The following is a 15377-nucleotide window of genomic DNA, read 5'->3' as shown; positions in this document are numbered from 1 at the left end:
CCAAATTTAAAATTAAATTATTTATGAATAAAACTAAAACTAGGCAACCACTAACTCAAACTGAAATATTCAGAACTTTATGGTTTTGATAATTTAATTTAATGAGTTAGTTGTCTTGGGTCAGAATGTTACAATAAATTTGACATTCAAAATTGACATCATCACAAATCGTGGGACCAACTCATCAGAATAACCATCGTAGTATGGTCCGTACATCATATAAATTAAAACAGTACACGTACTCCTGGAACAGGACATGCGAAGCAGGCAGATTACTACGAGGGTGAAGAAGATCCCATGTTCACGCAGCCATTGATCTCCCTCTCTCTAAACCTTCATGTCCTTATCGATCAGGCCATGGACCGATGCCATACCGATCCAATGCCACATTGAATTTAAAAAAATACAAAAAAAAATACTGAAAACAAAAGACAATCAACTAGTATAGAACATTTACTATCCTGTATCGAATGGCACAGAACCTATACTGACCAAATCTGACCATAAAGGTCTTGTACCAAACGGTAGTCCCTATTAAGACATTACGGTACCACCCAGTTTTACCTTATATGCATTATGATAAGCTGTTGGGACAAGTAAGCTATCGGATCGGAATACCACACGTCCCATTCCATGTCAGATGATGCTCTAAACATCATCTATTGAACTGTACATCTACAGCAGAAACATCCATGAGGTCTACATAAAGACATATACTATGATCACATTCAAGATCAGCTAGCAGAGTCTAGAACATCAGATTGCTTAACCAGTCAATTCCTTGCCATTGCAACCCAGAAATAATCTTGTCGGACAAGTGTAAGAGAGGACTGTTTAGTCTAAGTTTATCACTAGGGATCTCAAATTTCTAAGCTACCTCTACTTAATTCCAGTTAATGAAGTCTAACATGCCGCTAGAAAATAGTCTCCAAAAGCCCTCTAAGTTTGAATATGAATCAAGGATTTATGGTTACAGGCTTTGCTAACTTATGTAGAAGGTGATAAATGAGTTTCTCAGAACAAAGAGGAATACATGCTATTCCTGTTTGTCACGTGCAAGCCGAGCCCGATGTCTCAGTTCTGCTTTTTTCCATTTCACCATGAGATGGCAAAGCGTGAAGAGAGTGTTTACCTGAAATGATAGAATGGGGAAGTCTGAGCTTAACAACACAAAATAAAAGATAGTTGCAAGTACAATAGGGGGAGGCATGGAAACTAACCACGATTAAGATAGTTATGATGAGAAGTGGGCCAGACCAGAGAACTGAGATAAAGAGACCATGGGGATCAAAATAGTTCTGACTTGAAAAGCTCTTCCAGTTCTCCCCCAGGAAACTGTTTATCTTCTCAGCAAAGTAGACACCAGAAACTGGAGAAAAATAATAATAATTAGATGAGGAAATATAGAAATAAAAAAAGGTGCTTTGAATTCACTTGCGGTTAACATTCAGAATGGATGCTCAAAATCATTCTCACTTTGTTGAGAAACACAAAAAAACTAATGACAAAGCTTAAGCATCATTTTATCCACGACACCATTCTGGTGACATGTTGAGATCATACAAACAGTGACAGGGTGTATATGTAGTCTTATTCACTTATCCTCATTATTTATATGAAAAGCCTTTCAACTATTAGAGGACTTTTATTCATCCAAAATTGAGGACTGGGTTCCATAGTGGTTCAATACCTAGACCAAAAAGTGTTTTTCTCTTGTTTCTTTCGGAATAAAGCAGCATAAAAAAAATTAGAAAACAAGTCACGAACTAATCAAAGCTTAATTGCAGCATAAGCGATGACACAGAATTCTGCAATTTGAATGACTCAAAAACAAACTACTAGTGCTAATTCTATAAAGAAGAATAGACAAACTTACATGATAGAAGAGATAAGCACAGTTGAAAGTTCACATTTTTCCTTGATAACATAGTTGTCACCAGCAAAAAAAAGTGAAAAGTTAATAAGCATATCAACCAAGGTTCCTGCAAGTCACAAAAAAAAAAAAAAGGGAAGACAATCACAAAGGAAATTATAAGACAAATGGCATTTCTTAAGGCAATATTAAGGGCAAACAAAATAAAAATACATTTTAAATTGAAGAGATGAATACCAGTAAATCAAGTAGTGTGGAGATAAGAAATAAGATCATTTAATTTCAACAGTCAGATAAAATAATAGACATCCTTACTGTCACAATGGACATCCAAAGGTAGGATCCAGAATCATTTTCAACTTACAAAATTTAATAAAAAATACAGTTTATATGTTACATTGCATGATGGCAATATCATCTTCAAAACATATTCATTTTGCATCACATAAGTAGCATAAACTATTATACAAAAATATTCAAATTGCAAGACAATCAAATAGATGTAATGCTCCACATACTCAGTTCAAATATACAAAATCAGAATTTGGGTAATTAAGTAATCAACTTATATATTTCAACAGAACATTAGCAAAAAGATAATGAGTGGCATAGCATTCTCAGATCTAGCAAATCACTTCTCATTCAAAGATAGACACATTATTTTTGTAATTGCCCAAAAATTTTTGCTGCCTCCACCCCTCTCCTCTCTCACTTTAACTCTCACCATCCTTTTCCACTGACACTTAGAAATAAAAGATCTTTGTGCATATGCTAGTGCATGCAAAAAAGTAAAAAAACAAACAGGGAAGTGTAGGCACAAGCAGATGCTTCTAATACGGTAACTTTGTTCTATCAATTGCAAACAAGTTCAGAATCTTCTACAACACCTTCAAAAATATATGCATATATTCTCAACAATGAAATTTTTTCAAACTTTGTCAAGCAAGTATACTCAGGTGCTTAGTGTTTGGGCCCAGGATAAAGGATATGAAGTAGCATCAATAAGACAATATCCTTTGTAAAAAGAAATATGCTTCTAATGGTAATGTATATAAATGAAATATCCTATAACCAACCCAAAACACTGAAATTTCTTTATTGTCATTACAACTTCGTGCCAGTAGTTGTTTTCCTCACCATCATTCTTAATATATATTTGCTAATAGTGCTGAAGGTTACCGGTCCAACCATGGAGAAGTATCAGACCGTAATGTCGAGTATTAGTTGTTTATTATACCGGGCGGTACAGGTAGGTCTACCTGTAATGGGACCAATATTTCAAATACATGATTACGCTATCTATAATATCTTCAAAGCTACTGTATTTGTTTTTTTTTTCCAATTGTGTCATCCTCCATACTATTGATCTAAAACAGTGTGCAAGCAACTCTTACTAAGGTCACAATATCACTACGCCTTAGCTCCATTAGTCTGATAAAGAAAGACGCCTGGAGTTCTCCATGGACTTAATAAGCATTTAGAAAATGGAAAGTCAAGCAATTCAAATTCTGACGGCAGTCAAAAGTGCAATGCATTCTGACAAAAACTATCCAATTTAAAAAGGATGGGAGATCTCCTAGATCTGGCCAAAGTTTGATATATTGGTACACCATATTTTATCAAACTGGTATGTAACGACTAGCACACTGATACAAATTCTAAAAAATTATGTAATGTCGGTATTGATTATTATGATTAGTTGATGTAGAACACGGTAGAGAAATAGAGATAGAGCAAGAGAGGAATATAGAGAAGAGAAGAGTGAGATTTGAGACGAGAGTAAGAGACCAAAAGAGAGAAGATGCAATTATTCTCATTCAAATCTGAACTGTTTCATCCATTGATAAGCTCCACTATTTATAGGGAGTTAAAGAGTCTTAGTACAATCAATGAAGGCAATGATTCCCAAGAGTAATCTCCTACGGAACTTATATGCCTGTTAGAAACCTGGAATGTGACTTCTAAGAGACCTAAATAGCTTTAAAACAACTTATTACGATTGAAAAGAAAAAAAGTGCACTTAATACAAGAGTAGACTTAATATAAGAGTAGAGTCTCAAGATTAGCATCTAGAAAGACCAAAAGACTCTTCATTTTTCCACACAACTCTTAGAGTGTCTAGGTCAGCTAATTGATGGTTTTTTCTGATTTCTTTGCCTAGAATAAAATCTTCTAAAATCGTTTATAAACCTAGATGATTCTCCATCACTAGTACACCAATATTTCAGTATATCTTAGAACTGAGGTGGAAAAGTTGGTATGGTTTGTATACTGTTGGTGTTTTGAAACCATAAATTTGACAATATGACAAATTCAAATAATCATTTAGGGCATCTTTTGCTGGAGACAAAAAAAATCAACTACAATATCTCCTGAGAATAAACTTGTCGAAAATAAATGCCAACTGCCATGAAAAACTGTACTCAACATATATGATGCAATTATCAGTCCTAATGAAAATAAATATATACCTTGATATAACTACCACTCTTACTAAAAGATGAGAAGCATTTTTCATCTACCACAAAACTTTACACAAGCATCCTCCTTTAGCAAGGAATATTTTGCAAATCAGATATCATTGACATCTTTTTGACTACCATAGAGTATCCAACAACCCAAAAAAAGAGAAAAGAAAGAGCTTAGGCACCTTACAATCAATTCCAAGTACGACTTACACCATATGTAACTCTTGAATATTGAAACAAAATTAAATAAATAATCTTTAAGGCATACTTATCTAGCTCAGAGTATGAAAATTTTTTGGGCAAGCATGGAAAGCAAAACCTTCAATTTCTCAATGGAATTCATACTGTTTCTATTAAGTTGGAGATGTTCTGATAATTTATTCCGTGCAGTTTCTGCAAACTCTAATTTTGCAATTAGAAATTTAAAATTCTCCTTTCAGTTCTTGTAAAAGGTTCACTGAATTAATCAACCCAAACCAAATTTGCAGCTACTCCAACTCCAAACGCATTTAATTCCATCAAATGTCACCACAAAAAGGTTCAATATAATATAAATTATTTAGCAAGATCATACAGCCGTGCTTAATTTGTGAAATCTCATGATCAACGTGACTGGATGATTAAAGTCACTGTTCTCTCATTTTAAATAACCTCCGAACCAATATTTTGTCTTGCCATGTCCAGGTCTCACCACCCTGCCCACTCTTAACATAAAATCCTCTCAAACTGTCCAAAGATGCATTAAATACAGAATTGTCAACCTTAGACTGTCCAGAACTACATTTACTTTCTCATCCTTCTTTTTCTACTTTACAATTGAAGTTGATCTCAGATGAGTATTCCCCTGTCCCAATTTTACGTTTCCTATAACCCTAACAAGTTGAAATCATGCAATACGTTCAATTAAATTCTACCACGCTGCAAAATTTTCGAGCACGTTCCAACAGCACGCACCAAGCCCTTAAAGCACGAAGTAAGAAAAACTCAAAATCCAATGCCCTAGTGAAGATTTCTCCCAACAACCTAATTGAAAAAAAAATAAAGGCAAAGCAATAAGGTGTCTGAGATCAACTCAGCTAAAAATGAGGGTTTTTACGCTAAAAGGGCGCACCTTCCAATCAATTGCGTGGAAGAAACCTACAAAGTTGTCCACGGCAGGGCCGAATCCGCTGCGGAGTTCGGCGGAGAACTTCTCCAAGAGTTCGGATACGAGATCAACGTGCTCGTTCAGTGCTGCTTTCAGATCTTCCATTGTACTGTCTGCTTCTAAGCAATAGAGAGAAACAGAGATGAAATGATTACTCCAACGACCAATTCCTAGAAAATCAAGAAAGAAAAAAAGAAGAAACGAGATTTCCTTTCTCGAAACAGATCCAGGTTAGTCCAGATCTGCATGATAGACTTGCTACGCACAACCATCGGTTTGCCTAAATCCGAGAGAGAGAGAGAGAGAGAGAGAGAGAGAGAGAGAACCTAGCCTTAGGACGGAGGCCGCGAGATCCCGATGCGGTGAACGGTTGGTGATCTCGGCGGCGGTAATGGAGTGAAACGGGGAAACGACGGCAGTGGGGAAAATGGCGAAGCCAAAAGAGAAACCAATAGACGATCGCGAAGCCCACTCCGAAAGCACAGATAAGGACCACTGAACATGTGAGGGCCCACACGTACCTCCAGTAAATACGTGGGTATATTTAGAGTAACGTTAAGAAAGAACCTTATTCAAGGTTCATCAGATATTATCCTTCTAATTACTTATCTTTACAAATCGATTCATATCCTTTCAAATATGTTATATTAAAATCTCTATACTTAAGTAAAATATTAAGATCCCGAGATTAAAAGCTAATTTTATTTAAAAAATTAAAAAAATTGAAACAATAGGATTAAATATTACACTTTCATAAGTAAAAAGATTTCAATATAAATTTTAAAGTATAAAGATCGAAATACTAAAATAAATAATTATAAGAAATAATTTATAATTAATCCTCTTATTCAAGCTCAGTATGTTAAGATATAATATTTCATTAATATAATCTTTACCAATTAAAACTACATGATACTTGAGAGAATATTATATAAAATATTAACACTCTAAGGGTTTATATATATATATACATATGTGTATATATACATATATATATTTATATATATACATACATGTTTATACATATACATATATGTATAAACAACAATAATGGGAAAGTATGAGAGGTAATTTTCAACATTAGAAACACTTGGGTTTTCCTCTCAAGCTCCTCAACATATAAATATTTCAAATTTAGTTTATTCAAGTGAATCTTAGGGGGGAATATAATTTTGTGGGGGTTCAGCAACTTAACACAATTTACATCGAGTAATCTAACAGAATTATTTTAGATAGATAAATCTGCTTACAATGTTTAAGTTTGTAATATTTCAGAGCCTCAAATCATGCTTTCATGTTCACTTATTGCAACTCAATGCTTGAGAGCAAGTTGTTTTGACCAACCCATACTATGAACAAGAGAAAGGATTACACAGACAAAAGAGAGGTTGCAATTAGCAGCAGCACTGCAAGCAAACCAGAAAATAAGTAACTTCGAACTTGTATGTTGAAGTAGAAGGCCATGAGGCATCGCATTGAACAACCTGGAAGGAAGATGCTTCCTCTTAAAACCGACTAGTGAGTCCATACGATTAGATGCCTATATGAACACTAAATTGCTCCTATCAGAGACAAAGAGGGAAACATTGATCTAATTGGGTCAATCCTGGATGTCTACCCAGGCAAAACTTGACATATCTGAAAATGAACCCAGAGAGTAGGTACCATATATAAAACTCAATCTGGATCTGAATTAGTATCACACTAAACTTGTTCATTGCTATGTAAGAATATTCCTCGGTTTTGTGGAAATAAATGTCATTTAGTTGCTGGAAATCAAGCCACAAGTTGCTTTTCATATGGTGATTGCAGCAAGTGAACATTTCACCATCCCCTCTACAAATTCCACTCTGTTCCTCTGCACCAACTTTGAGCATTGTCAGCACACCTCAATGGCAGAAAGAAAAATGCTTGAATTCTGACCATATGTACCCTGAAATATATGTGACATGAAAACATGTAAATCGGATGGCTAAACTTTTGGGGCTGCAAATAAAATAATAATGAAAGCAGTGATTAAGTCAAAAAGCAAATACAGTTTTATTAATAATGAATGAGAGAATGGACCCAGGTAATGTACAAAATGGAACATGGCCTTGGAGCACAAGTAGACTAAAATGATGAGAACGAAAAAAAATGATTAGGGAATGATCCCATGAATAACGTCAGATCAGACAATAAGCACTTTAAATGCATATCAACAAGGATTAACCTGCTCAAGCCATATCTAAAATGATATTTAGCAAAAATTCTACTTGGCATGTGAATTTGATGCTTTAGTTATGAAACGAACTAGGAAACCTGAATGGACTGATCTCATGGGAATTAATTTCTAAACACATGACATTTCCAGGCTCTGGTTCTAGTTGCACTTACGCATAGTTACTGAAAGAAAACTAACAAATACGAGAGGAAAACAAATAGAAACAACTTTAACCCCTAGATATCCTGCAATGCATCGAAGATGTTCTGACCCAAAAATAAAAAAAGGAAGAACTGCATTACATGAAAATTCAATATGGAAATATTCTCGCAGGCAGCGTTACAAGTTCAATTTCATGTTCCAAGAACATTAGACTTAAGGCTGCTGGTAAGGCTAAAACGAGAGACACTTAACCTCTTTAATGTCAAGGTACAAATATTGCTCTTGAAGATTTTTTAATGTTTTTTATTTAGCTAAGTTGATGCAATGAAGTTGTGGCACTTCGCATGGAAAATTGGAAATATGACTTGTAATTACCTAAATATAAATAAGTCAAACTTTCCAAAGACTTGGAATGTTCAACTTATGAAACCTTTATGTATACTAAATGTGATCCTACATTTCTTGTTACATTGATCCTACAACAGCAGAGACTAAATTTAAACTTCAGGAAGATAGCAGGGAAACAATATAGAGAAAGAGAACAATGAGCAGTCCAGAAATGTCATTTTTCATAGGAAATAATGGAAATTTTAAATTATTAATACTACTTTGGAAACTCGAAGAGAAGTTTTACTTGCAAATAAAAGCTGCAGTTGAGAGCAATAACATATAATCTTTATTGAGGATATTCTTTTAAACACATCTCAGTCAGGCAACAAGCAGAATAGCTTAGTAGCTAGTTTAACTCATACCACTCAAAGGGTTTGCTATAGAAGAAAAACAATTCTGAAATCTTTATGATAATTACAGCTTGGTGTCACAAACTTAGCTGGAATTGCCTAAGTCGTGAGGCATCCTTGCGACAAAATCATAGACTTAGTTTGAGTTGCCTAAGTCGTGAAGCACCCTTGCGATATGCGTCTGCAAAGGGTCAGCCAATTTGCAACCTTACTCAATTCCCGAAGGACCTATAAAAGAGAAAGTTGATTAGTTTGAAAACGAGCGGCGGACAAGTCCCGACGTCTTACGAAGAGGGAAGCTTTACAAGTAATTCAGCGAGCACCTTGCGTGCATGAGAGAAAAGAGAGGAAGGAGGAAAACAAGGACTTTAGAAGGTTGAACGAACAGTTGCAAGTTCACAAACAACTGCTCACCGGGTGCCGAGGCCGAAGGCAAGTTCTCGTCAAGTTAACATGCGAACTTGTAAAGATTGTTCAACGCCCGACACTATACCGAAGCCCCATCCCCCATGGTGCCACCCGAGTGGTTCCAAGGTGCTGAGATGGCTGACATTTCGCGTGCAGCAACGGTTTATAGAAAATAGGCCGTGACACGTAAAAACGGAGCCATTTTGGGGCTATTTTGCCCAGCGCGGTGAGCGGTCGTACTGTAGAGTTGAACCTGTTGAAACTTATATTTTTACAAGCAAAAACACATAAAACCAGGGCAAAACATGCTGCCAAGCATCTGTACATATATGCAAAAGCAACGAACGGTTCGTTGAACAAAATTGTTGCGGGTGCGCAACGACCATTAGTGACATTGGTCTAGGATAAAACAACTTGCTATTTTGCAAGGTCAATAAACAGGGGTGAATCAAATCATCCAGGATGTTTGTCTCAAATTTCATCGGCAATCAATCTTAATCTCGACTGAATAAAAATAATGGGCTCAGTATTGTGCTCATGGAGATTAGTAAAAGTAGTTGTTCCTCATAAACAACTTACAGATAAACGGGATCACTGAGTAAGAGAAAAAGGAAGAACAAAGTGCAACTTACATATTGATAGGTATTTGTTAAACTTACATGTATTAAATAAGATAAACAGTATAAATCATGCATGATTCTTGGTAGGTCTAAAATGTTTGGATAATTAAGCAAAAAAATTTATACATGCTATATAGTTTTTGTTACTTATTCCCTGTGCCTTTCCGAACCTCTGCAAGCACTTGGACAGCTAGCACTGTCCAATCTAAAGACAATACAGATCATGGACTGTGGTCAAATCTCTCAATAACCAAAGTGGATATCACAAGCATAACTGTTAAATAATTTAAGCAATAAAAAAACAGTTCCTTGAAAATGATGACTGAATCATGATACAAGCACCTTGTCATTCAACTATTGATTCTTAAGAAACTAACAGAATCCTCAAGTGGATTTCCGATTAGTCAGATCGACAAAGTCAAGACTGACACAGTTTCCTCTATACAAATCACACTATTTAGTTTCCTCAAAGCTGTTCAACCAAGAGAATGACAAAAATAACATATTACCACATTTCAGTTATGGGTTCATGTTGTACACATAATCGTCATGATTTGGCACAATTTGTAGTTCAATGTAAAGCAGAATATTTTTGAGGAGGATGAAGATGCAGGGCCTGAAGATGAAAATGTAGCCAAGCTTCTTTCATATGTTATATTTGAGTTTGTATGCTGTTGCTTATCTAATAAATTTGAATGTGCTTTCTTATAAGTCTGGTTGATGCATTGCACAGAGATCAAAATGATCAAAGAAGGCATATCCATTGAAAATGATATTTGTGTATACAGCTTTGAGTGCTTCCAAGGTAAAGCTTTTTATTTGTAAGTCGGCTGGTGGCTACAATTAACCTATTGGTCTACGACAAGGGAGTAGAGTTCGCAAGGTTAATTTTTAATGGGGCAGAGGAGAGGATATGTGATAAAGAAGAAGTGTAGAAAGCCTAAAGTGGCCAGCTTGGCCTTAAAGCAAGAAACAAATAACCCTATTGCCCATTTTTGTTCCATCAATCTGCTAATTATGCTATCAATTAATAAAAATCTAAAGAGTGATGGATGAAAAGAACATTAAGATGCTTCTTCAACAAATTGCACTAAACAACATATATGGGAAAAACTAGTCATCTGGTTTAAGCATAGCAGAATAAAAAATACACATGAAATAGGCTTCAAGTTTATAAAAGCTTTCCACAATAAATAAAAGATTGCCCTGTATTTGCATAATGGCATACCAAGACTGATCAACTAGAGCACTTATACTTCATTTTACCTTCTATTAATCACTTCAGCAATCCCATAGGTAGATCCAAAGCATGCCCGAGCCAAGATCTTCTGCGCTTAGGAATCACCCCAAATGTAGGCGGCCACCACCATGTTTTCGATGATAGATCACACACTAAAACAACAGACTCTCTGGTGTTGCAAAAACAAACAATCCCAAATCGGTCGATGGTCTGAAAATGAACAAGCTCATTGACGCTGAATTCCTGAAAATACTCATCAGGCATAAAGCAGAAGAGTCGCCATTCCTTCTCCGATTTAGTTAAATCGAGCTCCCAAATTCCAATTCTCGCAATTACCACGTCCTCTTCCAGACCTCCAACCAAGAACAGTCTCCCCTCGAATACCAACAAATGCAAGCAAAACACAGGAGGCGGCAGAGCAACATCTACGACGCTCCATTCCCCGCTGTCCAGATCGAATGTGAGTAGATGATCAGGGAGGCGGCCGAGCACGAACAACAAGCCATCCAGGAAAACCGCATTGCCGAGCATGGCGTAGTGCCCCGGCAGCTGCCCCTTGGGCTGCCATCGGCCAGAACGGGAATCGTAAACCTGGGAGGAAACGTAGACGGCATTAAGGGCGTTCCCAACGGGCTTCTGGCTGCCGACGGCCACGATCCTGAAATCGGACGAGGCCTCGTCGGCAATCAGAGCGAGGATGTAGGAATGGGGCATCCGGGGAAGGATCGGGATTACGGTACGGGAAAAGAGATCGCAGACGACATCTTCGCCAGAGTTCTTCCCGGTGGCGGCGACGACGAGGCTGCCGTCGGAGGCGTGGATGTGGTTAAGCAAAGGGGGGAGGGGGAGGGGAAGCCAGCAGGCGCGGGAGGGGAGGTAAGCAGCGGCCAGGCCGTGGCGACTGCAGTCGGCGAAGAGGAGGAGGAACAGGTCGTCGCGGTGGCGGAAGCGACGCCCGCGGCGGAGGGAGGAGTAGGCGTCGAGGAACGTGGGGGAGCGGATGGTGTCGAGGAAGGATCGCGAGAGGGACTTGCAGAGTAGGAGCGTGGAGATGGGAAGGCGGAGAAGGATAGAGCGTTGGAGGTCGTGGGGGAGCCGATCCCACTCGAAGGCGGACGCCATGCCCGTCTCGCGACGGAGAAGCTTTCTTCCACTCCTCGATGGACCGAGTGGGGTTCACGAAGACCGAACAATAAAATGATAGCAGAATACATTAAAAAAAAATATTAATTAGGAGATAGTGAAAAAGAAAGTTTTTATATGCATCATAATATAGATAGTAAATATGGAGATTTCCTTCAAACAAAATCCTCTTTTCTGGTAGAGCGCCTCCATATATATATATATATATATATATATATATATATATATATATATATATATATATATATATATATATACTATATACTATATACTATTTTTTTTTTACTTTGCGGTTTTACTTATAGTGTGCTTTATTTTTCTGCATAAACAATGGCTAATTAATTGACCACCAGTCTCATGAGTTCACTTTGGCTCTATATAAGAATTCTTTTGCTCTGATTTAAAATGGGTTCAAAGTGGGTGTGATGTGTGGCTTTTGTGCTTCTTCTGGAGCTAAAGGGAGACTTGCCTCTCATTCTCCTACTTCATCCTATCATTATCCTTCTCTTTCTCTTACTGTTTTTTATGAGCTACATTTGATATTTCTTAACTAAGTATATATGAGAAATCATAGTTAAATATACCTCCCTACTTGTTATTAGTCCTTGTTATTTATTAAGAATTATAAAAAAATGTAGAGGCTTTATGAGGTTATTAGTTTTAGAAATATTTTTTTGATAGACTTGGACATTCCTTTTATTGTTTTATTAGTGATTGAATATGGTATATTGATTTCATCCTTTTTACTTATGCGTGAAGCCCATCAATGATATTAAAGAAAAACTTTGATTCATAATGAAAAGATTTGTTTCATCTTCTAGTAATCACTATTTTTTGTTTTGTCAAGGATATTATAAAATGATTAAAATGGTACTATAGTTTGATGTTTTATGAAACTCAAGAGTGTGATTTTTTTTCGTAATTTTTTTTAGATTTATGACACTTATAGCTTGTATTTTATTAAATTTAAGCTTATAATCTTTGTTGTTGTTATTATTGTTCTAATGGTCTCGTTATAGCTCCTCTTTACTAAGCAGTTTTTGTTATTCATGATGTCATTGTTAATCAAACATTAGGTGCGACATCAAGACTAGATTAAAATGATATGTCAGATATCCCATGGGTTGATAATTACAATTTAGACTTAAATAACTCATTTGTTATGAGGAAGATGATAAAAGTGATGATTTGTTTGAAAATGGATTGACTGAAGAAAGGTAACATTGATCCTAATATTTATACTTTATTTGATGTTGTTAGTGAGCAAGCTATTTTAAGTGAGAATATTATGATAATAATATTGAAGGAATGCTGGTTGAAAACAATGGTAGCCAAGATGATATTTTCTTGTTATATATCATGGTTTATTATAATGAAGATGATAAATTTGCTTCAAATGATCTTTTCATTGGTTAGGTATAAACCATATATATGATTTTTCTAATAAAATTGTGAAGGAGATCTTTTCAAAAATAAATTATGATTATTATATGATTCATCTTTTAAAAAAATACTATGCCTGATGTACAAGAAAAAGATACTATCTAGGCTATTGTAAAGCCACTACTATATAGATGCATGCAAAATTTTAGTAAAAATTATTAAAAAAATGATTTCTCTTACATATCTAAACTTAAGAAGGAGAAATAAGCAACAATATATTTCTATAATGGTTGTATATCATACTTATAACAAATGGATTGAAAAAATATAAATTCATTAAAGTATATTCATGACTTACCTATTACTTATATGATTAAAATGATAAAGAGAAAAATTATCAAATAGTTATACATCCATTGTTGTCAAGTAGCTCATGAATGAAAATATACTTTATCAACTATCATATAAGTAAGTTGAAGGAGAAAGGACTATACTATGATAAAGTGTAGAGATCATATAGTAGCTTTGAGAAAAAAATTCTTTATGTCATTGTTTTGATATTTATAGAATTTTGGCTCTCATGTCATGGTTACTACTAGGTACAAAAATATTAATTCATTTTCATTTTATGAAAAATATTATACAGTTGAAACATATAATAATACTTACAATGATAAAATATTTTTCATTAAAAATAAATAACATTGGATATGATAAAAAGATGATTATAACTTATTACTTTGGAGAAATATGATTGTAACACCCCAATTAATCATATATCGGAATAAAATTAAGATCAACTTATAAGAGTTTGATGAGTATATTACTATCAACTTTAGCTTAAGTATTTTGACTAATGATTTGAGTAAAATAAAATTGATAGATTAGTTAATCTATTAGGCCTGGATCATGACAATGGTACAAGCTATAAGGGAAATAAAAGACAAGAATCAGTTCTATATATTTTGACAAAATAAATAAAAATTATTCATAGTACCAATAATATAGACATAATCATTATTAATATAAATTTATATAAAAGTGAATAACCATGTATCTCTAGATAGGAATTTGGATTTCAGTGAAATCAACCCTTAAAAAGTTAAAAAAAAAATTACCCTTTTCTTTTTCTTGGCCTATCTAAGTTGAAATGGTAAAGATGTTTTTTTTTTTTTTGGCCAAAAATGACTTTAAATGCATGGGATAAAGTTCACTAGGGTTTTGAATTTTTTTTTTATACATAAGTTATACTATTTTGAATAGGGTTATATTCCTTTCTAATAAAGGACCAGAAATAATGTAATCCTATAAAAAAAATTAAACTGAAATTAAAATATTTTTGAGTCAAAAATCATTTCAATTACATGAAACAAGTACCAGAAGTACATGAGAGAATTCTATGAAGTTTTTACATCCTAAGCAATCAGTGTAATCACAAATTTTTTCATTTCTTAGCAAACAACAAAATTTCTGTTTTTCACATCAAGCAAGCTAATAAAAACATTCACTTTGTTTTCACAAACAAATGGTTGATATATTGGAAGGCAGATTTTCGATATGTACTTTTCCCAAATGTCTTTTTGCCATCATAAGCAATCCGTGTAATTCTAAATTAAGCATTGTTTGGAGAATATATCAAATCCTAGATATTTTGACTGTGAAATACCTATTGAACAGATATACTTAATAGAAATTTTATATTTTGACACAAAAAAAAATCTAAAGTGCTCCAAAAAGCATTAGAAAGTGATTAACATGAGATTGTGAAAAACAACATGAAAACCCTATGGGAAAGTTATCCAGTTGACTTCGGAAAGATTCTTTATGGGAGACTTCTTATCTAGAGGACTTCGAGAGAGTTTCTTTCAGAGAATTTTTAGTCAAACAAGCTTGTACCTCGAGAAGTATTAAAGACAAAGGCAAAAATATAAAGACAAAGATGAAGTCGGCTTAATAAGATTGAGAAGAACAATTCATACTGGTAGGACAT

At 34.9% G+C, this 15377-nt stretch overlaps 2 protein-coding genes across 6 annotated transcripts; both read right to left on the bottom strand.

Annotated features, from left to right (window-relative positions):
• Positions 1-761: 761 nt before the first annotated feature.
• LOC135629239 (uncharacterized) lies at positions 762-5962 on the bottom strand. 2 transcript variants are annotated; one of them, XM_065136442.1, is made up of 5 exons: positions 5815-5962; positions 5453-5607; positions 1877-1982; positions 1221-1369; positions 762-1132 (listed from the first exon to the last, which is right to left on the bottom strand). In XM_065136442.1, the coding sequence occupies exons 2-5, from the start codon at positions 5591-5593 to the stop codon at positions 1037-1039; spliced, it is 492 nt and encodes a 163-aa protein (XP_064992514.1). In that variant the 5' UTR covers positions 5594-5607; positions 5815-5962; the 3' UTR covers positions 762-1036. The 2 variants fall into 2 exon arrangements, with proteins under 2 accessions (XP_064992514.1, XP_064992507.1); XM_065136435.1 differs by having other exon boundaries at positions 5453-5601; positions 5815-5946.
• A 1163-nt stretch (positions 5963-7125) lies between these two features.
• On the bottom strand, positions 7126-12053 carry LOC103979584 (F-box/kelch-repeat protein At5g15710). 4 transcript variants are annotated; one of them, XR_010493180.1, is made up of 4 exons: positions 10888-12053; positions 9008-9254; positions 8662-8821; positions 7126-7421 (listed from the first exon to the last, which is right to left on the bottom strand). XR_010493180.1 is itself a non-coding variant. In XM_065136428.1 (2 exons), the coding sequence occupies exon 1, from the start codon at positions 11981-11983 to the stop codon at positions 10898-10900; it is 1086 nt and encodes a 361-aa protein (XP_064992500.1). In that variant the 5' UTR covers positions 11984-12053; the 3' UTR covers positions 7126-8821; positions 10888-10897. The 4 variants fall into 4 exon arrangements, 2 of the variants coding, with proteins under 2 accessions (XP_064992500.1, XP_064992491.1); XR_010493179.1 differs by having other exon boundaries at positions 7126-8821; XM_065136428.1 differs by lacking the exon at positions 9008-9254 and having other exon boundaries at positions 7126-8821.
• Positions 12054-15377: the final 3324 nt, after the last annotated feature.

Source organism: Musa acuminata, chromosome BXJ1-3 (genome assembly GCF_036884655.1).
Source record: "Musa acuminata AAA Group cultivar baxijiao chromosome BXJ1-3, Cavendish_Baxijiao_AAA, whole genome shotgun sequence".
Taxonomy (NCBI): domain Eukaryota; kingdom Viridiplantae; phylum Streptophyta; class Magnoliopsida; order Zingiberales; family Musaceae; genus Musa; species Musa acuminata.
The sequence above is the reverse complement of the archived record's forward strand: the minus strand, read 5'-3'. Positions and strand labels throughout refer to the sequence as shown.